At 41.0% G+C, this 26,132-nt stretch overlaps 1 protein-coding gene across 3 annotated transcripts; it reads left to right on the top strand.

Annotated features, from left to right (window-relative positions):
- The first annotated feature begins 311 nt into the window (after nt 1-311).
- On the top strand, nt 312-24,010 carry LOC139387391 (dual specificity protein phosphatase CDC14AB-like). Of its 3 annotated transcripts, none has more exons than XM_071133541.1 (14): nt 312-589; nt 1,057-1,147; nt 3,046-3,121; nt 3,333-3,425; nt 3,517-3,596; nt 4,256-4,322; nt 5,294-5,444; nt 5,819-6,049; nt 6,759-6,897; nt 8,482-8,647; nt 20,930-21,015; nt 21,192-21,335; nt 22,098-22,170; nt 23,325-24,010. In XM_071133541.1, exons 1-14 carry the CDS (start codon nt 544-546, stop codon nt 23,331-23,333), a joined length of 1,452 nt encoding a protein of 483 aa, XP_070989642.1. In that variant the 5' UTR covers nt 312-543; the 3' UTR covers nt 23,334-24,010. The 3 variants fall into 3 exon arrangements, with proteins under 3 accessions (XP_070989642.1, XP_070989641.1, XP_070989643.1); XM_071133540.1 differs by having other exon boundaries at nt 22,098-22,174; XM_071133542.1 differs by lacking the exon at nt 22,098-22,170.
- The last annotated feature ends 2,122 nt before the right edge of the window (nt 24,011-26,132 follow it).

Here is a 26,132-nt window from a genome sequence, read left to right as displayed (position 1 = left end):
ACCTACAGTTAGGTCTATGTACTTTTAATTCAGACATATCAAAACTGACTGAAAAAAATATTGTAAAATGACTATTATAAGACTTAAAGTGGAAAAGTAAACTTAAGAATGTAAAATAACAACTGAAATATGACACACAAATCCACAAAGAACATTCTTGAATCCTTATGCGTAAAAGACGTGACACTTATTGTACTTGGCTAGGCTAGATGAGTAACCATCACTCCGCAGCCCAGACACTTGACAGGGGATTTACTTCTTAGGTCAGAGCCGCCTCCTATTAAATGCTGATTGGCCGGACTCAACTAAACCATAGCGACGTGCCCTGTGTTGAGGTTAAGAAACATATGTTTTATTGACTCTTCACTAGTTCGTCAATATAAGATAATCAAGAGGAATATTTTGTATTGTGTGTTGTAGTTTAGTTGAAAAGGGGGCGCGTATAAATAACTTATTTTTGCACCAACAATTTGCGCCCTCCATCTCCAATTCATCTGTTGAAGGACCCTATATAATTTTGAGATTTTAACAACGACGAATGAAATGGCAGATGAATATGTACTACTTGGAGCGTCCGAGTTCATCAAAGGTAACAAAATAAAAGTAGTTGCGCAACTTGGCTTGAATAACATCCACTTATTGCGCGAGAGTTCAGATTGCTTTCGCCCACCAACGTTTAGAACGTGATTTAACAGCTGTTTAACTCATTTGTATGTGGAATCAATGCTTTTCATTCGTGTAGTTGGTTTCTATGAGCATTGTTTGTTCAGTTTCTAGTGACTTTAGTACTTTATTAATATCCCAGAACGAGAATTTGATTGCATCAGCCAAAACATAGGCCTACATGGACTCACATTTTAATGGAAGAGTAACTTTATATTTCGGGTGTAATGAGTGTTTGATGTTTTGGAAGAAACAAAGAAGGCTAAGCCTCGGGAAATGGAAAGAGTTTAAGAACCACTAATGTGGGTCACTGAGCGTGGGAAAATAAATATGATTATTCTTATTGTTGTTATCTCTTTGCCCTTGTTTTACATGGTCTTCATTCTCTTACAGACCGGTTGTATTTTGCAACCCTTAGAACCAAACCGAAAACTACAGCAAACTCTCACTACTTCAGCACAGATGATGAATTTCTCTATGAGAAGTAAGTAGGCATGTTGTATGGACTACCCTCTTCAAATCAAACCACAGGTTTTCAATGGGTTTCATGTCTAGAGACAGATGTACTGGATAAATTTAGACCTTAACAAGTTGTGTTGTGTGGCCAATGAACACTATTTTCATGTAATCTGACCAAAGCACCGGTACCAATCCTATGCCGTTTAGCAAACTCCAGGGGTTTACGGTGCATTCAGAAAGTATTCAGACCCCTTCACTTTTTCTACATTTTGTTACGTTACAGCCTTATTCTAAAATTGATTAAATAAAACATGTTCCTCATCAATCTACACACAATACCCCATAACGACAAAGCAAGCATTTTTTGGGGGAAATGTTAGCAAATGTATTAAAAATGGAAAAACTAGTATCACAACTTGTATTCAGACCCTTTACTCCGGACTTTGTTGAAGCACCTTTGTCAGTGATTACAAACTCGAATCTTCTCACCTGTATTTTGGGAGTTTCGACCATTCTTCTCTGATGATCCTCTCAAGCTCTGTCAGGTTGGATGGGGAGCGTCGCTGCACCGCTATTTTCAGCTCTCTCCAGAGATGTTTGATTGGGTTCAAGTCCGGGCTCTGGCTGGGCCACTCAAGGACATTGAGACTTGTCCTGAAGCCACTCTTGCGTTGTCTTGGCTGTGTGCTTAGGGTCATGGTCGTGTTGGAAGGTGACCCTTTGCCTCAGTCTGAGGTCCAGAGCGCTCTGGTGCAAGTTTTCATCAAGGATCTCTCTTTACTTTGCTCCGTTCATCTTTCCCTCGATCCTGACTAATCTCCCAGTCCCTGCCGCTGAAAATCATCCCCACCACATGAAGCTGCCAGAACCATGCTTCACCGTAGGGATGGTGCCAGGTTTCCTCCAGACGTGATGCTTGGCATTCAGGCCAAAGAGTTCAATCTTGGTTTCTCAAGACCAGAGAGTCCTTTGATTTGGCAAACTCCAAGCGGGGTGTCATGTGCCTTTTACTGAGGAGTGGTTTCCGTCTGGCCACTCTTACCATAAAGGCCTGATTTGGTGTTATGCTGCAGAGATTTTTGTCCTTCTGGAAGGTTCTCCCATCTTCACAGATTAACTCTGGAGCTCTGTCAGAGTGACCATCGGGTTCTTGGTCAGCTCCCTGATCATGGCCCTTCTCTCCCGATTGCTGAGGCGGCTAGCTCTAGGACAAGTCTTGGTGGTTTCTAACTACTTCCATTTAAGAATGAATGAGGCCAGAGTGTTCTTGGGGACCTTCAGTGCTGCAGACATTTTTTGGTACCCCAAAAATGTGAGTGTACAATATAGTTTAGCATTTAAATAATTTATTTTATACAGTAATCTTTGCTCACCTTTATCAAGTGTGTCAAAAATGTCAGACCCAACTGTTTTATTATTTAAAAAAAATATTTAACATTTATTTCACTATGAAAGTCAGTTAAGACATTCTTACCCTGGCCAAACCCTAACCCGGACTACGCTGGGCCAATTGTGCACCGCCCTTTGGGACTCCCAATCACGGCCAGTTTTGATATAGCCTGGAATCGAACCAGGGTCTGTAGTGATGCTTCTAAGCACTGAGATGCAGTGCCTTATAGACCGCTGCGCCACTCGGGAGTCACTCAGGACACTGTAGCGCACATAGATAAAACACGTGTTGCCTCTGGATTTAGGCTAACCAATAATCAGTAAGTCTAGGCCTAATGGCAACCAGTTACCATGTGTAAAATTGGATTTTACAACCTGATTTCTAAATAAAAAAAATTGTATTACATGTACCTTATTCTGTAGTAGTTAATTTACAGTATTCAGGCCTATGTAATATTACCATCCTCCACTGAAGAGTAATAGTTATACTATTACTTACATTATTTACATTTGTCTCTCGGGCTTGTGTCTCAGCTTCTATGCTGACTTTGGACCCCTGAATCTGGGCATGCTGTACAGGTACTGCTGTAAACTGAACAAGAAGCTCAAGGTAAGACACATTTCGTATTACCATTACTCCAAGGGGGTTTCCTCAATATGCACTTTACTTTACCCCTTTGATAACCCTTTCCACGAAGTTGCTCCTATTACTGTGTAATCACAATGTAATTTCCAACACAATCTTTCCTATAAAACCAAACGTAGAAGCCGTTTAACAAACACCTCATGATTTGAAATGTTGATAGTCTGGTTTCTTTCAGTCCTTCACTCATTCCAGAAAGAGGGTGATTCACTACACCAGCTATGACCAGAGGAAGAGGGCCAACGCTGCAGTACTTATTGGTGCCTATTCTGTGAGTGTTCATCTTCTTGTCTTTATTATGTTATTCTCGTAGTCTCTTATTGTCTCTAATGCATGCGCACGCATGCACACGTCTGTTTCAGGTGATCTATTTGAAGAGAAGCCCAGAGGAGGCCTACAGGAGCCTCATCTCAGGAAATAATACTGCATATCTGCCTTTCAGGTAAACAAACAAAACACCTCTCCAGCTAACTATTTAGTTACTCTAGCGCCCAATCTTAAATGTAGAGGTTGGTAGGCTAATGCTGCGTACATAACACCCTGCATGAATGGTTCATATACAAATACTGCCAAGCTTCATGCCGAATGCCTTTATGCCTAACTGCCTAATGTTTGACACCGATAATGTTAAAATAGCGTACCGCTGAACAAAGGGGAATATTTGTTGTTTCTTTTCTATAACTGGTATCCATGTGCTCGCATTAGACTCCGATATGCCGCAAATCACAGTTTAGCCGGGCTGTTCCACTGACTGAAATGAGAATGTGGACGAATGATGCAAAATTCCTGCAGAACTTTCTAGATTCCTGATGCCTCAATGCCACATTGTAACCCCATCATCCTGACATCACAGGATGATACGACACCATACCAAATGACACCGTTGTCAACTGTCACCGTTTGGGTGTATGTTGAGTAAATATCATTGGAAACGCTTATAATGAGGTTAGCTGTTGAAGTGACGACCATTTCATGTTCAACAGGATGGTGGAAATAGTGCTTTTCCAGCAAGCATGTTAGGCCATTTCAACACACTGTGATGCACAGCCAACAATAGTCTCTATATGTGAAATGAACTCACCATTTGTTCTTCTCTTTTAGGGACGCTGCTCTCGGAGACTGCACGTACAATTTGACCATCCTAGACTGTTTACAAGGAATACGCAAGGTAAAAATGCATTGTTTATTTTCAGTTGAGCCTTGAGTTGCTATTTACTATAAACAAGGAGATATTATTAGACTCTGTCCCTCTTCTCCTGGGTATTTGGTGTCTTCCAATGCTTGATATTAGTTATAACTGTCAGTAATAAGTATTGATAAACTTTTTCTAAGTAGCACATACTCTTAATAAATGAGTATTCCATCGTGTATTAACAGTTATGGCATTTACAATGGTGTAGCATTTAAACATGTTATAACATATTACCCAGCCTTTTTATGAGTTTGAAAGGACCCATAGACAGGTTAAATAGCCTCAACGAATCCATTTTCTTTCTCAATATCCCCCTCTCTCTCCCTCCCTCTCTCTGTCTTGGTCGCAGTGTTAATCTTTTAGTCCAATTATGCTCACAGGGGGAGAAACATGGTTAGCATGTATCAACATGGAGGAAGGGTTACATCATGGGTTCACTCCAGAATGTTCCGTTCAGATAGAAATATAGAATTTAGATTAGACATGATTCTCAACTATGTAGAATATGGACTCATCTTAGTTCTCTGCAAAACATTTCTATCTGAGCATTTCAAAATGTTGCTCGCCTGGATGCGACCCTGCTCTATGTGTTGGTGCTCACCCTAGCCTTTTAGTCAGGGACTCAATTCTTCCCACGCAACCTGGTGTATGGACTCTATATCCAGTTAATGGATTGGTTAACCAATCAAGTGCCAGCGAGATGTGAAGACCAGAAGGGTTGTGCAATGGAGTGCGTAATCAATAAGAGAAAAAGAGATGAGGAAGAGCCGCAATTTCTCCTGGCCCCACGTTGACACAGGTCCTTGTGACTGCAAGGATATGTCTATAGTAATGACTCTACAGTGTATGTAAGTGGCTCCTAAGTACTGGTCTTCTTGTGAACAACAATTAATGTCAGGTTTGATTCAATACCACCCTGTGTGCTTTTTTTTTTTTTACATCCGTAGGCCCTGCAATGTGGATTCTTCAACTTTGAGACATTTGATGTGGAAGAGTATGAGCATTACGAGCGAGTAGAGAATGGAGACATGAACTGGATTATTCCTGGGAAGATTTTGGCCTTTAGTGGACCTCACCCAAGAAGCAAGATAGAGAATGGTGACTTTTCCCTTGCTGCCTATACATGTTTTTCATAGTTCATGGTTTTAAGAGACAATTACAGCGCTTGTCATGTCACAGTAAATGGAATGGCAGTTGATAGTACAGAATACCTACATTTATTTAACTAGGCAAGTCAGTTAAGAACAAATTCTTATTTTCAATGACGGCCTTGGAACAGTGGGTTAACTGCCTTGTTCAGGGGCAGAATGACAGATTTGTTTACCTTGTCAGCATGGGGATTTGATCTTGCGACCTTTCGGTTACTAGTCCAACACTCTCCACTAGGTTACCTGCCACCCCAAATGACTGTCCTTCATCAACCTCCACTATAATGGCACTGACCCCAACCCTGTCCCCCCCCTCCCTCACAGGATACCCTCTCCATGCTCCAGAGGCCTACTTCCCGTATTTCCAGGAGCATCATGTAACCGCCGTGGTGCGGCTCAACAGGAAGATCTACGACGGACGGCGGTTCACTGACGGCGGCTTCGAGCACCACGACCTGTTCTTCGTGGATGGAACCACGCCCAGTGACCTCATCACACGACGCTTCCTCCACGTGTGTGAGAGCACTGAGGGCGCTGTGGCTGTCCACTGCAAAGGTGAGAGGCTTTGTGTGTGTATTAATCAATTCATAAAACCATCATGGACCTCATACTTAGCTCTGCTGTCTGTTCAGTAGTAAATAAGATCATTATTCAGTGTTGGACTCTAGCATGCAGTGACACAGAGACTCATCATTAGAGGGCAGCAATAGGCTGACATTTCAACAGTAGGCTTACTCCTCTCTCGCCATTACTCTCTATGTCAAGGCTCAGGAGAAAACCCAGGTGCAGACTGTTTCGAAGTACCAAAAGTTTATTACAAAAACAGGGAGGGCAGGCAAACGACAGCTCAAGGGCATGCAGAGGTCAATACTCCAGTGCAGAGTACGAAAGGTACAGAACGGAAGGCAGGCTCAGGGCAGGCAGAGGTCAGTAATCCAGGGTGGTATGGCAAGGTACAGAAAGACAGGCATGCTCAGGGTCAGGGCAGGAAGAATGGTCAAAACTGTGAATGCTAGAAAACAGGAACTAGAAACGGGCAGGAGCACGGGACAAAATGCTGGTAGGCTTGACGAAACAAAACAAACTGGCAACAGACAAACGGAGAACACAGGTATAAGTACACTGGGGATAATGGGTAAGATGGCCGACACCTGGAGCGTGGTGAAAACAAGCACAAAGACAGGTGTGTGACACTCATAAAGAACTGTCTTTTCTCTTCACTCTCACTCTTTTCTGCCTACTCTTCCCCTATGTCCATTCACAGCGGGTCTGGGTCGTACGGGGACACTGATAGGTTGTTACCTGATGAAGCACTATCGTTTCACAGCGGCTGACGCCATCGCCTGGATCAGGATCTGCAGGCCTGGATCCATCATCGGACCTCAGCAGGACTTTCTAGAAGAGTAAGGAATAAACCCCAATATGTCACACTAAGACCCAGTGAAAGATACAGTGCATTCAGAAAGTATTCAGACCCCTTGACTTTTTCTAAATGTTATGTTACAGCCTTATTCTAAAATGGATTCTATTGTTTTTTTTTCTCTCATCAATCTACACACAATATCCCATAATGACAAAGCAAAAATTGACAAAAATGGACACATTTACAATAGTATTCAGACCCGTTACTCAGTACTTTGTTGAAGCACCTTTGGCAGCAATTACAGCCTTGAGTCTTCTTGGGTATGACGCTACAAGCTTGGCACACCTGTATTTGGGGAGTTTCTCCCATTCTTCTCTGCAGATCCTCTCAAGCTCTGTCAGGTTGGATGGGAAGCTTCGCTGCACAGCTATTTTCAGGTCTCCAGAGATGTTCGATCGGGTTCAAGTCTGGGCCACTCCAGGACATTCAGAGACTTGTCCCGTAGCCACTCCTGCAGAGTCTTGGCTTTGTGCTTAGGGTCGTTGTCGTGTTGGAAGGTGATCCTTCGCCACAGTCTGAGGTCCTGAGCACTCTGGAGAAGGTTTTCATCAAGGATCTCTCTGTGCTTTGCTACGTTCATCTTTCACTCGATCCTGACTAGCCTCCCAGTCCCTGCCGCCGAAAAACATTCCCACAGCATAATGCTGCCACCACCATGCTTCACCGTAGGGATTGTGCCAGGTTTCCTCCAGATGTGACATTTGGCATTCAGGCAAAATAGTTTAATCTTGGTTTCAACAGACCAGAGAATCTTGTTTCTCATGGTCTGAGAGTCTTTTAGGTGCCTTTTGCCAAACTCAAGCGGGCTGTCGTGTGCCTTTTACTGAGGAGTGGCTTCCGTCTGGCCACTCTACCATAAATGCCTGATTGGTGGAGTGCTGCAGAGATGGTTGTCCTTCTGGAGGGTTCTCCCATCCCCACAGAGGAACTCTGGAACTCTGTCACAGTGACCATCTGGTTCTTGGTCACCTCCCTGACCAAGGCCCTTCTCCCCCGATTGCTCAGTTTGGCCAGGTGGCCAGCTCTAACAAGAGTCTTGGTGGTTCCAAACTTCTTCTATTTAAGAATGATGGAGACCTTCAATGCTGATGGGGACCTTCAATGCTGTAGACATTTTTTGGTACCCTTCCACAGATATGTGCCTCGACACAATCCTGTCTCGGCGCTCTATGGACAATTCCTTCAACTTCATGGCTTGGTTTTTGCACTGACATGCACTGTCAACTGTGGGACCTTATATAGGCAGGAGTGTGCCTTTCCAAATCATGTCCAATCAATTGAATTTACCACAGGTGGACTCCAATCAGGTTGTAGAAACATCTCAAGGATGATCAATGGAAACAGGATGCACCTGAGCTCAAGTCACATAGCAAAGGTTCTGAATACTTATGTAAATAAGTTATTTCTAAAAACCTATTTTCGCTTTGTCATTATGGCGTATTGTGTGTAGATTGAGGAGGAAAACAATTGAATCAATTTTAGTTTATAATCTGCCTCTTATATCTGTGGAAGTTTGGTACAGTTTAATATTTTTCTCCTCCTGACTACTTATCGCTCTCTTCAGTAAGCAGCACAGTATGTGGGTGCAGGGTGACATGCATCGCACCAAACAGAAGCAGCAGCAGCGTCGCCAGCGGCCAAAGCTGGACCAGGAAGTGACTTGCCTCGTCTCCAGCATGGACGACCTGTCAATCAACACCGTTCTTTATAAGTCCTTCAGCCTGGATGAGGTTAGTGACTTTGGCAATGGTTCTTTGTAGAGTTGGGTAGATTACTTTCTAAATGTGATCCATTAGTTACCTGTCCAAAATTGTAATCAGTAATGTAATTTTGGGATTTCCCAAACTCAGTAACGTGATTTGATTACTTTCCCTTTAAGAGCATTTTCGTTATGCATCTTGTCCTGGAGGCAGCTCTGCAGAGTGGTCACTAGGTGGCATACAGTAGCCACAAAGTTATACAATCCGATTTTAAACCTAACCTTAACCACACTGCTAACCCCTAGTGCCTAACCCTAACCTTAAATTAAGACCAAATTGTATTTTTGGTTTTCATAAATTTTTACAATATAGACAATTTGTGTTCTGCAGCTGGCCCATCTAGTGGAAATCTCAGTTCTGCCTCAAGGACAAGACTCATCCCAATAAATGTCAACCTGCTTAAGAGGCATTAGAAGAAGACATAAGTCAATATTACCAATTGAACAGCATCCATTGCAGGATAAATCATTATTAGAGTTTACATAGCTGGTCATAAATGGATGTTGGATTTTACTTAATGGGTTGGTTATATAGGCTGCTTCTGACACATTGCTTTCTTTTTGCATGTGAAAAATTTGCTATAGAGGCCTATTGTTTACATTTTTGTTGGTGACACTGATATCTTGATAATTTGCAACTGTTTGAGTCTATCAAAAGTGTGTGTGTTTGAGCATTTGTCCGTTAGGCCTATGTATTTAAAAACATTTTTTTATCAGCTTTCGATTGAGCAATAAAATCCCCACTCGTGGTCTTATTAAACTAGTTTTTGACAGTACGGAGCACAGTACCACAGGGGAGTTTACTGGCTGTCCACTGGGTCATATTAATTATGCCGATTCTGTTACAAAACGAAAGCAAACGGAACAAAATGGGAAGGGACCTACCTGAATTTTCTGATAGGAACTCTTATTTTACTCTGTTTGCTTCAGTTTGGTTCTTAAACGGTAACAGATTTCTTGATGAATACACCCCTGGTCACAAAAACAATGATTAATAAGCAGCTTACAATTCTTCAATTCAACCATTGTGTTAAAATACACATATACATTTGTGAACAGCCATTCACATTCACAACACTGTAAAGCACAAATAGCTAAATGAGAGAGTAGCAGTGTGATTCACATCAATGCCCTATGTACACTGAACAAAAATACAAACACATGTAAAGTGTTGGTCCCATGTTCCATGAGCTGAAATAAAATATCCCGGAAATTTTGCATACGCACAAACAGCTTGTTTCTCAAGAATATTGTGCCCAAATTTGTTTACATCCCTGTTAGTGAGCATTTCTCCTTTACCAAGGTAAATCCATCCACCTGGCAGGTGGGGCATATCAAGAAGCTGATTAAACTGCATGACCATTACACATGTCCACCTTGTGCAGGGGATAATAAAAGGCCACTTGAAAATGTACAGTTTTGTCACACAACAACACAATGTCTCAAGTTATTGGATGATATCAGGTATGAAGGGAAGACCGAGATGCAGACCACGTCGAATAAACAATAGTTTAATCTTCCAACAGGTGCAGGCAATAGACAGGTCAAGGCAGGCAGGGGTCATAAAACCAGAGGTCAGGCAACGGTACCAGACCGCAGGCTGGCTCAGGGTCTGGGTAAGGCAGAGGTCGGTAATCCAGAGGGGGGCAGCGGTACAGGTTGGCAGGCAGGCTGTGGGTTGGGCAGGCAGAGTGGTCAGGCAGGCGAGGGTCAAAACTGTGAGGGCAAGAAAAGAGAGACTAGAAAAAGCAGGTGAAACACAAAACGCTGGTTGACTCGAACAAACAAGACAAACTGGCAACAGACCAACAGAGAACACAGGTATAAATACACAGGGGAAGATGTGCGACACCTGGAGGGGGGTGGAGACGATCACAAAGACAGGTGAAACAGATCAGGGTGTGACAGATGACTTCATATTCCATTCACCCAGTTCAATGTAACAGCAATAGGTTTAGGCTACTACATGATACTCACATTTTCTCTATACCCATCATGAGGTTGCTAACCTAACCTATGAATGAAAGTTTACAACGTACAGTTGAATTCGAAAGTTTACATACACCTTAGCCAAATACATTTAAACTCAGATTTTCACAATTCCTGACATTTAGTCCTAGTAGAAATTCACTGTATTTGGTCAGTTAGGATCACCACTTTATTTTAAGAATGTGAAATATCAGAATAATAGTAGAGTGATTTATTTCAGCTTTTATTTCTTTCATCACATTCCCAGTGGGTCAGAAGTTTACATACACTCAATTAGTATTTGGTAGCATTGCCTTTAAATTGTTTAACTTGGGTCAAACATTTCAGTTTGCCTTCCACAAGCTTCCCACAATAAATTGGGTGCATTTTGGCCCATTCCTTTTGACAGAGTTGGTGTAACTGAGTCAGGTTTGTAGGCCTCCTTGCTCGCACACCCTTTTTCAGTTCTGCCCACAACTTTTCTATAGGATTGAGGTCAGGGCTTTGTGATGGCCACTCCAATATCTTGACTTTGTTGTCCTTAAGCCATTTTGCCACAAATTTGGAAGTATGCTTGGGGTCATTGTCCATTTGGAAGACCCATTTGCGACCAAGCATTAATTTCCTGACTGATGTCTTGAGATGTTGCTTCAATATATCCACATAATTTTCCTCCCTCATAATGCCATCTATTTTGTGAAGTACACCATTCCCTCCTGCAGCAAAGCACCCCCACAACATGATGCTGCCACCCCCGTGCTTCACGGTTGGGATGGTGTTCTACGGCTTGCAAGCCTCTCCATTATTCCTCCAAACATAACGATGGTCATGTGCAGTTGCAAACCGTGTCTGGCTTTTTTTATGGCAGTTTTGGAGCAGTGGCTTCTTCCTTGCTGAGCGGCCATTCAGGTTATGTCGATATTTTACTGTGGATATAGATACTTTTGTACCTGTTTCCTTCAGCATCTTCACAAGGTCCTTTGCTGTTGTTCTGGGATTGATTTGCACTTTTCGCACTAAAGTACAGTACGTTCATCTCTCGGAGACAGAACTCGTCTCCTTCCTGAGCGGTATGACGGGTCTGGTCCCATGGTGTTTATACTTGCATACTATTGTTTGTACAGATGAACGTGGTACCTTCAGGCGTTTATCAATTGCTCCAAAGGATGAACCAGAGTTGTGGAGGTCTACAATCTTTTTTCTGAGGTCTTGGCTGATTTCTTTTGATTTTCCCATGATGTCAGGCGAAGAGGCACTGAATTGGAAGGTAGGACATGAAATACATCCACAAGTACACCTCCAATTGACTCAAATTATGTAATTTAGCCTATCAGAAGCTTCTAAAGCCATGACATCATTTTCTGGGATTCTCCAAGCTGTTTAAAGGCACAGTCAACTTAGTGTATGTAAGCTTCTGACCCACTGGAATTGTGATAAAGTGAATTATAAGTGAAATAATCTACAGTGCCTTGCGAAAGTATTCGGCCCCCTTGAACTTTGCGACCTTTTGCCACATTTCAGGCTTCAAACATAAAGAAATAAAACTGTATTTTTCTGTGAAGAATCAACAACAAGTGGGACACAATCATGAAGTGGAACGACATTTATTGGATATATCAAACTTTTTTAACAAATCAAAAACTGAAAAATTGGGCGTGCAAAATTATTCAGCCCCTTTACTTTTAGTGCAGCAAACTCTCTCCAGAAGTTCAGTGAGGATCTCTGAATGATCCAATGTTGACCTAAATGACTAATGATGATAAATACAATCCACCTGTGTGTAATCAAGTCTCCATATAAATACACCTGCACTGTGATAGTCTCAGAGGTCCGTTAAAAGCGCAGAGAGCATCATGAAGAACAAGGAACACACCAGGCAGGTCCGAGATACTGTTGTGAAGAAGTTTAAAGCCGGATTTGGATACAAAAAGATTTCCCAAGCTTTAAACATCCCAAGGAGCACTGTGCAAGCGATAATATTGAAATGGAAGGAGTATCAGACCACTGCAAATCTACCAAGACCTGGCCGTCCCTCTAAACTTTCAGCTCATACAAGGAGAAGACTGATCAGAGATGCAGCCAAGAGGCCCATGATCTTTCTGGATGAACTGCAGAGATCTACAGCTGAGGTGGGAGACTCTGTCCATAGGACAACAATCAGTTGTATATTGCACAAATCTGGCCTTATGGAAGAGTGGCAAGAAGAAAGCCATTTCTTAAAGATATCCATAAAAAGTGTCGTTTAAAGTTTGCCACAAGCCACCTGGGAGGCACACCAAACATGTGGAAGAAGGTGCTCTGGTCAGATGAAACCAAAATTGAACTTTTTGGCAACAATGCAAAACGTTATGTTTGGCGTAAAAGCAACACAGCTGAACACACCATCCCCACTGTCAAACATGGTGGTGGCAGCATCATGGTTTGGGCCTGCTTTTCTTCAGCAGGGACAGGGAAGATGGTTAAAATTGATGGGAAGATGGATGGAGCCAAATACAGGACCATTCTGGAAGAAAACCTGATGGAGTCTGCAAAAGACCTGAGACTGGGACGGAGATTTGTCTTCCAACAAGACAATGATCCAAAACATAAAGCAAAATCTACAATGGAATGGTTCAATAATAAACATATCCAGGTGTTAGAATGGCCAAGTCAAAGTCCAGACCTGAATCCAATCGAGAATATGTGGAATGAACTGAAAACTGCTGTTCACAAATGCTCTCCATCCAACCTCACTGAGCTCGAGCTGTTTTGCAAGGAGGAATGGGAAAAAATGTCAGTCTCTCGATGTGCAAAACTGATAGAGACATACCCCAAGCGACTTACAGCTGTAATCGCAGCAAAAGGTGGCGCTACAAAGTATTAACTTAAGGGGGCTGAATAATTTTGCACGCCCAATTTTTCAGTTTTTGATTTGTTAAAAAAGTTTGAAATATCCAATAAATGTCGTTCCACTTCATGATTGTGTCCCACTTGTTGTTGATTCTTCACAAAAAAATACAGTTTTATATCTTTATGTTTGAAGCCTGAAATGTGGCAAAAGGTCGCAAAGTTCAAGGGGGCCGAATACTTTCGCAAGGCACTGTATCTGGAAAAAATTGTTGGAAAAATTACTTGTGTCACACGCCAAGTAGATGTCCTAACCAACTTGCCAAAATTATAGTTTGTTAACAATAAATTTGTGGAGTGGTTGAAAAACGAGTTTTAATGACTCCAACCTAAGTGTATGTAAACTTCCAACTTCAACTGTATAGGTGCACACAGGTCGAGAGACAAGTTTCTATTGGACATGGTATGTTTATCCCCATTTTATCCCCATTTTGTTCCTTTTGCTTCCACTTAAGAAGCGTTTTTTTCAACAGAATCGGCGGAATGAATACACACCCCTGATCATGCGTAAACGGAGTTCACTCTCATAACAGCCATGTTGTATTCCTTCTCTTCCCTCCGCTTGTGGACTTCAATGCACAACACATCAGCTGTATGTAACCAGGCGAAAATACCTTTCCAAGCCAAACTACACAGCCTACACCATGTCACCATATTAGCTAAAGTAACGTCATAGCTAATAGAACGAATGTGATAGTAAACCCGCTACAATCATGCATTTCACTGGCGGGCCCCGGTGGCAATACTTTTGTAATAGCAAATGCTTACCTTCACTTGGAAGAGTTCCAGTGTTGTTTTGGACAGTCATAGCCACCTAGGTAACATATTATCCCTCTGTTTGAGCAGGGGGTTTCAGTAGGCTAAACTAGCTGCATTTGCTAGCTAAGTAAGTGAAAGTGAAAAAAAGAAATCTTTCTCTCTTGCTTCTACATCATTTTGGAAGAAATTCATTTGTTAAAAACTGTTCAACTATTGTCTTTTCCTCTCTTTGAGTCATATACTCACCATATTTTAAAGACTGCAGTGCTAGCTAGCTGTAGTTTATGCTTTCAGTACTAGATTAATTCTCTGATCATTTGATTGGGTGGACAACATGTCAGTTCATGCTGCAAGAGCTCTGATAGGCTGGAGGACGTCCTCCGGAAGTTGTCATAATTACTGTGTAAGCCTATGGAAGGGCTTGAGAACCATGAGCCTCCTAGGTTTTGTATTGAAGTCAGAGGAGGGCGGAAGCTAGCTGTCCTCCGGCTACACCATGGTGCTACCCTACAGAGTGCTGCTGAGGCTACTGTAGAAATAGTGTTTTAATCAGTTATTTGGTGACGTGATTATATTTAGTATAGTTTTATCTAAAAAGGATAACTTTTTAGATTAAAAAAAAGCTAAAGGGGGGGGTTTGCCCAGGGAGCCATACTAGCTAGAACCGCCACTTCGAGTCACGACCACTCACACGGTAGCCTAAACATAGTCCAGTTCAAAGTGAATGGCACAGATCTATATATGGCAATGGCTATTTACATATAGGCCTACTGCAGCTCTGATTGGTTATGGCGCACCGGTCTGTATAGAGTACAGGCCTGATTCAAGCCTGTCAATGCAATAGAATCCTGCTCCAATGCACTCTACCTACAAGACAATCTCTAGCAAAGTTAATTTAGCATACTGTCTTTATTGTTTGTTTTGTTACGATATGTGACATTGAATGTGGCTAATATTGCCACAGTAGATCGAATAGTTGATAGTGTTAACTAAAGAGGAAAACTAAAGAGAAAATTGAGTGAAGTTCAATCGAGTGCTTCTTAGCGCGGGCCGAGGGGAGCTGAGCGCCCACGCATGTGTGCAGCTTAAAGGAACATTGCTATTGAGCATGTTTTGGATGCTCTGGATCGACGTGTACCACAGCGTGTTCCAGGTCCTGCCAATATCCAGCAACTTCACACAGCCATTGAAGAGGCATGGGACAAAAAACATTCCACCGGCCACAATTAACAGCCTGATCAACTCTATGCAAAGGAGATGTGTTGCGCTGCATGAGGCAAATGGTGGTGACACCAGATACTGACTGGTTTTCTGATTCACACCCCTACCATTTTTTAAGGTATCTGTGACCAACAGATGCATACTGTATCTGTATTGGCAGGACCTGTACATAGCACCTGTACATAGCCCATCTGTAAATAGCCCAAACAACTACCTCAGCCCCTACTGTATTTATTTATTTATTTATCTTGCTCCTTTGAACCCCAGTATTTCTACTTTGCACATTCATCTACTGCACATCTACCATTCCAGTGTTTAATTGCTATATTGTATTTACTTTGCCACCATGGCCTATTTATTGCCTTACCTCCCTTATCTCACCTCATTTGCACACATTGTATATAGACTTGTTTTTCTACTGTATTATTGACTGTATGTTTGTTTACTCCATGTGTAACTCTGTGTTGTATGTGTCGAACTGCTTTGCTTTATCTTGGCCAGGTAAGATAATTGATAATTGATAATTGTAATTGAGAACTTGTTCTCAACTCGCCTACCTGGTTATAAAGGTGAAATAAAAATAAATAAATAGATTCCCAGTCATGTGAAATCCATAGATTAGGGCGTAAATTAATTTATTTCAGTTGACTGATATGAACTGTAACTCAGTAAAAGCTTTCAGATTTTTGCATGTTGCGTTTATTTTTTGTTCAGTTTAGATAATAAGTGATATCCAAATCACCTGTAGGCTACACCACTGCTGTCATGCTTACCTCCAAGCATTTATTCAAGTTGGATAATCTTTGATTGCCAACAGCAGTCACTCCATTGGAAGATATAGCTTGGACTATATGCCTTCAAAAGCCTATTCCTGCTCTTTCCCCAAGATTCATCAAACGCATTTGGTGTGTCATCATAGTGGTCTCTGACTTGTGGTCAGACTCGCTCAGGCAGAAACAAATGTAAACTTGAGTCTTTTTTCAATGCTGATTTGAATGTCATTGAGAAAACAAAAAGGTGTCAAAAAAAAATTATGCAAACATCCTTTCTGAATTTAAAAGTAATCCTAGAAGTAATCATCTAGTTTTTCAAAAGTATCTGTAATCTGATTACTATATTTTTGCTGGTAATGTAACATATTCGTTTTTTTTTTTGTAATCTGTTACATGTAACGGATTACATCTAATCCGTTATCCCCCCATCCCTGTTTGTATGTTTTACTTTTTAACTTTATTTATAGACTTAAGATATAACAACAAAAACAGTACAACCCCAACCCCTCATTCTCCCATCCCTCCACTTCCTCCCTCCCTCCCTCCCTACAAACCACCCACCCACCAAGGCATCTATAAAAGTAAGTTAAATAGGACAGAAAAACAGAAACAAACAGTAATAGAAATAAAAACAATGGGGATAAAGTTATATAAAAATTCTTATCAGCACAAATGGCCACTAGAACAGACATGACCGCTTACCAAACTATGCAAGTTTCTCTAAGTAAAATACTTTCCACGTATTGTGTTAATGGGGACCAGTTTAAGTCAAACTGTTGTTGGGACCCATGCACAGTGTACCTAACCTTCTCCAGAGGCAGAGATGACATCACCTCCTTGACCCACTGCATAAAGGAGGGCGGCTTTCGCATTTGCCTGATGCTTGGTAGCATTCTGGTCTAGGGGAAGTACCCCAAAAATGGCAGGGACCGGGTTGGTGCTAACAGTTGTATTACACATATGTGAGAATGCCTCTCAAATGGGTCCCAGAAGCCAGTCAAAGATTGGCATGACCAAAACATATGTCCCACAGTCGCTGGACTCTGGTGGCATCTCAAACACTTGGTTAACATTTGGGTGTATTTTTCCCAATCTGTCATTTGACAAAAGCCCACGCCTTATGCAAAATGATGATGTGTGGATACACTCAATACTCTGTTGCCATATGTCATCGTATAGCTCGCCACCTATGTCTTGATCCCATGCAGATTTTGTATTTGCAAAGGAAGGTGGATTAATGTTCTGTATTATGTCGTATAGTCTGGAGATTGTGCCCTTCAGATAAGGGTTAAGATCTAAGCACCTCTCGACTGGACACTTAGTGGGCTCAAGTGGAAATTAAGGGAAATGTTTTTTGGCAAAGCTGCCAGTTTGCAGGTATCTAAAAAAAAGTGGGTATTGGGAATATTATGGTCAACCCTCAGAGTATCGAATGAGACAAATGTGTTATCAACAAATAGGTCACAAAAAAAACAGCAGACCGTTCCTATGCCAGAACTGGAATGCCGTGTCAATCTGTGACGCTGGGAAGAGATGATTAGATGTTAATGGAGAGAAGCCACTTGCTTGTTAAAGGCTAAAGTGACTTTGGAATTGGGACAAGATTTTAAGGGAGTTCTTAACAATGGGGTTCAAAACATGGATGCCAAGGTTCATGGGTATTGGGGAGCACAGGAGCGATACCGGAAACGTTGGAAGGCTTGACTGTAACTCTATGATGGCCCAAGTTGGGCCTTCCTTGTTTTCAAATGTAGAAACACAATAAACACATTTAGAAATATTTGCTGACCAGTAGTAGTGTAAAAAAAGCCTGTAGGCTTAGGCCTCTCTAGATATACCTTTCTCATTCGTGGATTTGACTTATTCCAAATGAAGTTGGAAATGTAGCTGTCCAGTTGTTTGAACATCGACTTTGGCAAAAAATGGCAATCATTTGGAATAGGTACAAAAACCTAGGTAGTACAGGCATCTTAACAGAATGAATGCGACCTGCTAATGAAATGGGAAGAGACGAACCTAATGAAATCCTGCTTAGTGCGCTCCAGGATTGTTTTGAAGTTATGTTTAGACAGAGCCTTAAATGAGCGTGTGACCTTTATCCCCAAATAAATAAAGACCTGATGCTTAAATGGGAAATTGGCATACCCAATTCCTTCTGCGAACGGATTAATGGGGAGGAGCACACTTTTTGTTAGGTTTAGCTGACAACCAGAGAATGTCCCAAAACCTTGTAGCATGTCTAAGAGAGCGGGCATAGGGTTAGAGATGTATAAAATAAGATTGTCTGCATATAAGGACACCTTGTGAGTTATGTCGCCCCTTAGTATTCCCTTAATCCTCTCCTCCGCCCGCAGGGCGATAGCAAGAGGCTTATACAGATATAAGCAACCCTACCCTATACGGATAAACAGCAACCCTGCCTGGCCCTCTGTGGAGAGGAAGTAGCTGGAGGTAACATTGTTGGTGTGAACAGAAGCCACTGGGGACGAGTACAACATCTTAATCCAGGAAAGGAATGACAGGACCAAACCCAAATCTCTCTAGTACTGCAAATATATATTCCCACTCAACCCCCGGTCGAAAGCCTTTTCAGCATAAGAGATGACAACTTCTGGCTGTAGAGTTGAGTGGGCAGAATAGAGAACATTAAATAGGTGGCGAATATTATAGAAAGATTGCCTACCTGAGATAAATCCGGTTTGGTCAGAGTTAGTTTGTATGTTTTTTAGTTTTTTTGAAATGTGATTTTACAGTTTGAATGTGGTGTCCTGGGTCCAGTTCTGAAGGGTGTAATGTCACATAACGTTCAGATAGAAATGTATTGTGCAACACAGGGCTGCCAAACTCAACCAGTGCATATTGAAAAAGCTCAACGAATTTGCGGGCCTATTATATTTGTTAAAAACATTTTTTTGCATAGTCCTACAACTGCTACCCATGTCAATTTTATAATGTCCACTTATCTACATAGGATTCTGCATATAGCATTTTAACATATTGAAACAAAAGAAGAGATATTTGTCCAGTCTTTGCTGCTACGCTTGTGCATTATCCTGTGACCTTAATCAAAAAGTATTTCATAACGCCGAATAACAAAAACATCGCTCGGTTGTTGTAACATTTTAACTTAACATTTTTTTTTTCATTTCTTGCACTGCATGGATCACTGGTGTGGCAGAATGCAACATTGCTGTATGGTGCACTGAAAATGTCTTGATTTGAGTAGGTAGCCTAGGCTACTTCTCAAATGTTGCTGTAATAGTCCCACATGTTTCTCCTTTGCATGGTTGTTAGGAATTTTATGAATAATGACTAAACAATATTTACATTTAAATAGAACTATAACTAATTAAACTCTAAACTGTTTTACAATATCTGATTAATAATCTTAGTTCCTAAGAAAGAGGTTATGTAGCATGGACAGGGGGTAATTGGAAATGATAACCATTGTGGAAGAAGGAATGTATGTGTGTGTGTCTAAAGTAAGCAAAGAGTGTCATTAACTTATGTTTGAACCGACTCAGCTATAACTCTGTGGCGATCAAATAAGACAGCGAGAGCCCCTCCAGGTTTTCCTTATCTGGAACTGTCTGCTAAGTGGTAATAGACTATGGTGAGACTTCAGGAGTTAATCTAGATATAGTGTGTCAGGTATGTGCGCTAGTGAGTTGGAATGAACTTTTGAACCTGCTTTGTCCTGGTCGAGAGGAGGAGATACATTTTATAACCTATGACTTCATATGTGATATATAAACTGTTGTACATAGTTCTATGAGCAGCGCTCTCGAGAATGCTATTGGCTAATTTTGATAGACTGGTCTCTGTCTGTTTTATGCAAATGAGGATCTTTACTAATTCTTAAACAGACTGTGATTTCAATTGAATTGGTTAATGAATATATATATAGGAATTGTTAAATTCCTTTGACAATGGTGTTTTTTTTTGGATTAGTCATTGTCAAGCTACAACATATTTGCCAGACCACAACATATTTGTAGCTAGGACTGTGGCATGTGTCTGTACACTTTCCCTCTGCTCAGCTGTAAATGGGACACACGAAAGCAACGTAAACGGGACACAGAAAAGCAGTGCAATTGAACTTTGAATTCACCGTTGTGGGCGCATCAGGTTGTAATTTTGTAAAGTTTACTAATTTATACTCGCTTGTTTGTCCTATTGTCCTTTAGTAGTAATTTATACCCTCGTGAGAATCCTTTATCTTAACTCTTTTGACAACCAAGATGACATTTTATGTAGGTTACAGCAATGACCAGTCGGTACCGAAACTCGGCATGGACATTTGGCTTACAACACTTTTAAACACTGGCTGGCTCGGGCATTGCTTGCTGTGACTTCTAGTGCAGGGCATAGCAGGCGGTATGAAAGTGGGCCAAAATGAATTGACATCCCAAATCATTTCACGGGCCAGATAGAAATGTGTCACGGGCCAGACTCGGCCCGTATTTAACACATGTGGTGTTACGTATAGGACTATCTGTCAGGTACAATAAGGATTCAGGTTAGTTTTATTCATTGCATTATAATCTGAAATGGTCTGACCCTGTCTAAGGGCTGGCATTTTGCTAGGATGTGAAATGATTGAAACTGCATGTCTTGGTTTGTCGCCCTCTCTCTGTCATCTGCAGAATAACTACAGGGAGTGTCTGACCCAAGGAGATAAACTCAGGGATTTGAAAGGCCGTCGCTCATCCAGGTCTGCCACCACTTCACGGTATGTGCGTGTGCTGTGCGAAAGTGAATGTGGTTAAACATCCATCAATACTTCGTTGACGTTGTTTGCATCGTACATCGACAGACATAACCCTGCGTTCAACTTTAGAGCTATACTTTGAATGTATTTTTAAATGGTTATAAAGCCTTATTGTTTGTTGTACCATCCTTCTCCAGGTTGAATTTGACAAAGACCAGTCAGACCTCTATCACCCCTCCCAAGTGTTCCAGGCTATCTCAGGTCCCTGTTCCCTTCTCCTCCTCCTCTTCTCCCAAGAGGCTGGTGCAAAGCTCCTCATCATCAGCTAGTAACCTTAAGAGGTGAGTTTCTGTGTGTGTTTTTGTGCCATCTTCATGTGTTCAGGTATGTACAGTTGAAGTCGGAAGTTTACATACACTTAGGTTGGAGTCATTAAAACTAGTTTTTCAACCACTCCGCTAATTTCTTCTTAACAGACTATAGTTTTGGCAAGTCGATTAGGACATCTACTTTGTGCATGACACAAGTCATTTTTCCAACAATTGTTTACAGACAGATTATTTAACTTATAATTAACTTTATCGCAATTCCAGTGGGTCATAAGTTTACATACACTAAGTTGACTGTGCCTTTAATAAGCTTGGAAAAATCCAGAAAATGATGTCATGGCTTTAGAAGCTTCTGATAGGCTAAATTACATAATTTGAGTCAATTGGAGGTGTACCTGTACAGTGGGGCAAAAAAGTATTTAGTCAGCCACCAATTGTACAAGGTCTCCCACTTAAGAAGATGAGAGAGGCCTGTAACTTTCATCATAGGTACACTTCAACTATGACAGACAAAATGAGAAAAAATTCCAGAAAATCACATTGTAGGATATTTAATTAATTTATTTGCAAATTATGGTGGAAAATAAGTATTTGGTCACCTACAAACAAGTGGGAGAACTTGCACAAGTGGGAGAACTTGCACAATTGGTGCCTGACTAAATACTTTTTGCCCCACTGTATTTCAAGTCCTACCTTCAAACTCAGTGCCTCTTTGCTTGACATCATGGGAAAATCTAAAGAAATCAGCCATGATATCAGAATTTTCTTTTGTAGACCTCTACAAGTCTGGTTCTTGGGAGCGATTTCCAAACGCCTGAAGGTACCACGTTCATTTGCACAAACAATAGTACGTAAGTATAAACACCATGCAGCCGTCATACCGCTCAGGAAGGAGACGCGTTCTGTCTCCTAAAGATGAATGTATTTTGGTGCGAAAAGTGCAAATCAATCCCAGAACAACAGCAAAGGACCTTGTGAAGATGCTGCAGGCAACAGGTACAAAAGTATCTATATCCACAGTAAAACAAGTCCTATATCAACATAACCTGAAAGGCCACTCAGCAAGGAAGAAGCCACTGCTCCAAAACTGCCATAAAAAAAGCCAGACTACAGTTTGCAACTGCATATGGGGACAATGATCATACTTTTTGGAGAAATGTCCTCTGGTCTGATGAAACAAAAATAGAACTGTTTGGCCATAATGACCATCGCTTTGTTTGGAGGAAAAAGGGGGAGGCTTGCAAGCCGAAGAACACCATCCCAACCATGAAGCACGGGGGTGGCAGCATCATGTTGTGGGGGTGCTTTGCTGCAGGAGGGACTGGTGCACTTCACAAAATAGATGGCATTATGAGGGAGGAAAATTATGTGCATATATTGAAGCAACATCTCAAGACATCAGTTAATCAAGTTAATGCTTGGTCGCAAATGGGTCTTCCAAATGGACAATGACCCCAGCATACTTCCAAAGTTGTGGCAAAATGGCTTAAGGATAACAAAGTCAAGATATTGGAGTGGCCATCACAAAGCCCTGACCTCAATCCTATAGAACATTTGTGGTCAGAACTGAAAAAGCATGTGCGAGCAAGGAGGCCTACAAACCTGATTCAGTTACACCAGCTCTGTCAGGCGGAATGGGCCAAAATGCACCCAACTTATTGTGGGAAGCTTGTGGAAGGTTACCTGAAACGTTTGACCCAAGTTAAACAATTTAAAGGCAATGCTACCAAATACAAATTGAGTGTGTGTAAACGTCTGACCCACTACGAATGTGATCAAAGAAATAAAATATTAAATAAATCATTCTCTCTACTATTATTCTGACATTTCACATTCTTAAAATAAAGTGGTGATCCTAACTGACCTAAGACAGGGAATTTTTACTAGGATTAAATGTCAGGACTTGTGAAAAACTGAGTTTAAATGTATTTGGCTAAGGTGTATGTAAACTTCCGACTTCAACTGTATGATCTCTCCCTTTGTCTCTCTCTCTCCTTCTAGTCCGTTTAGCCTGAGTATGTTCAGCTCTAAGGCTACTACCATTCACTGAGCCCACGTTGATCACTGACTTTTCATCTTTGACCTTCTGACCTTCCAGTTGACCCCAGGAGACAGGAGGTTAACCCACGATAGTCTCTGTTATAAATGCACGTTAAATAACATTTAATAATACAAAAAAAATATCTAATCCACCCCTGAGACACTCGGTAAAAAATAATATTTGTAACAATTGGAATTGTAGACATGATCTCGTTTCAATCAATGTAATTGTTTGATTTCAAAATGGGTTTATTATCATTGTAATTGTGTGCAAGGAGAATGTTTATCATGGCTTTCTCTTTCTCTTATTCAGTTATTTAATTGATTTCTATTGTTTGATTGACGCTGTAAAAGAGGACACATCCCACTGTACACTCAATTGATTCATGAGTGGCTGTCTTATGAATGTTGTCATTCAGGAGATCCATTTGTTTTGGATTGTAACAGAAGTGACTCTGGTTGAGCACTTTTTTTCTGACTTGTTTTTACGACTCTTGTTGACAGGCTCGAGACAATTGTTTTGTTTTAAATGACTTTAAGTAGTAGGCCTGTATGGCGTATATGGAATGTATTTCTGCAAACTTTGCAGAAATACTATTGGTACATTGTCATTTAAATTTGATTAAAATCATTCCTTGTTAAAATAAGTTGTCTTTCTCTGCAAATGTTATTTGACTCATAACCATAGCAGGTTAAGACACATTTTTCGGCTTATATTAATATCTCCAGCAATAAAATAGGGACCATGTATAACAGTTGTAAGGGCAGGAAATCAACAGAAGTTTAGGCAGATTGAAGTGCTACTTTAAAAAAAAAAAAAAAAAAATGCTGATCTTGTGTTTACACAGGCAGCCCAATTCTGATAATTTTTTTCCACAAATTGGTATTTTATGACCAATCAGATTTCTTCACAAGATGTTTTTCAGAATTTATCTGATTGGTCAAAATACCAAAAAATACCAGTGAAAAAAAATATCAGAATTGGAGAGAGAGAAACTAGACTCATGCACAGATGGAGCGCTCCAAACAAAAGTACATAAATGTTATGTAATAAATCAAAACTTCTTTCTCACAAGTGTAACGTAGGCCTAGTTTGTGAACACTGCAAACAAGGTGTCCACTCCATAGCCGTGGGAAGATGTGGGGGTACTGAGAATTCTTCTGAAAAAGTTTTTTCGCCCGTGCTACAGACGACTATATCGGCCCGTTAATTCAGGACTAGTGAAGGCCCCGTGCATAACCTTCGTGAACTATTTCATTTTTTATGTCACGCCGGGAATAAGAACAGAAGTTATAGACGTCGACTAACCAAACATTTACATTCTAGAACACTGGGTATGACGTGGGTTAACGTAAATTCATTATTGACGATTTATCGGGTAGCCTAAATTCAAATCAAATCACAGTTTAATGATAAACATTTAGAGTGCATTCCTGGTGAGAGGAGACAATTTCATAATCAAAAAATATTTATTATGTACAATGTGACGAAAGTATTTTAATTTAGACGTGTCATTGTTTGTGAAAATGTGGTGAATTAATAGTTGATTTAGGGGATGGTCCTTGGTTACCCTTAGTCACTTCTTCCTACCCCTCAGAGGGGCACACGCATTAGCCCCCTAGATTTGGAAATTCCATTCAACTCTGTTTGAACTTTAGTCACCCAACAACAAAGGGACCAAATGAATGACCAGCTGTACAGATTTCATTCATAGCATTCTTCATCTTGCCCCAGAGTAACCCCTGTTCCAGTTAAATGACCTCACACAGACACTCTCTCCCAACCCGCGCTTGTGGCTCAGACCGCAAATCAATGATTGCATCTCTGCTCAAAGGTCACACTTTCAATTGTTTTGAATGGCTCTCGTCTTAGGTTTACTTTAGGTTGGAATGGTGGGAAAGGTTTGCTTAATCTCAGATCTGTACGTGCTTTAAGCCAAACGGTCATTTTGTACATGTCATGTCAGGGTAAAGCACATAGCTACAGAACTGGTGCCAGGCTAGGGAAAGTTAAACCAGAGTTATGAAAGTTTCTGGCATTATGGTGACATTTGTAAGAACTAAGACTGCAGTGTATCTCAGGAGTCTCTGACATGAAATGATTTGTATAACACCTTGAATAGCCTAAAGTTGTGAAGAAAGACTATCTTTAAAGTTATCATTATCTTCTCCTGTTATCCTGTCTTATGTATTTTTAACATAGTTCCGTTATACAGTACCATGGTATTGGTATCTGATTGATGGTAGCCCACATTGGCACATTTGGGTCTGAACTGTGGTAAACTCAACTGTTTAATTTGATGGCCTTTACGAACAGCTCCTGCACCAGCTGGAGATAAGGAAATGTTTGCTCTCTGAAGAGCAAACAAGCAATTCAACAGTAATATTTCAACCGCAAACACTGCAGTACAATTTAATCACAAGTTAGTTTAAACGAGATTCAAGTCAATCTAACCGTACATGTTCACTTCTGAAGTGTCATTAGCATCAAGGATGTGCTTTTGGGTGTAGGTTATATATAACCAGATCAAATTCCAAAGAAATAAAGCTAGATGGGTTCTTCAGTTAGAACACTACAGCGAGAACATCTTGGGATTAAATCAAGCACAGATATAAAACAACAAACAGATAAAATAGGATCAAAGTTATTAATTGTGTTGCAGTCATTAAGGCAGCTCAGCCAAGCTGTGCCTGAGGCATGAAATGCTCTTCCAATAACTACTTTCACAGACGGTAGCTCACAAATGCACCCGTTGGCCTGTTGGTGAG

The sequence above is a fragment of the Oncorhynchus clarkii genome, chromosome 28, assembly GCF_045791955.1.
Source record: "Oncorhynchus clarkii lewisi isolate Uvic-CL-2024 chromosome 28, UVic_Ocla_1.0, whole genome shotgun sequence".
In the NCBI taxonomy this organism is placed as follows: domain Eukaryota; kingdom Metazoa; phylum Chordata; class Actinopteri; order Salmoniformes; family Salmonidae; genus Oncorhynchus; species Oncorhynchus clarkii.
Note: the sequence above shows the minus strand (reverse complement) of the source record. Positions and strands in the feature narration are given on the sequence as shown.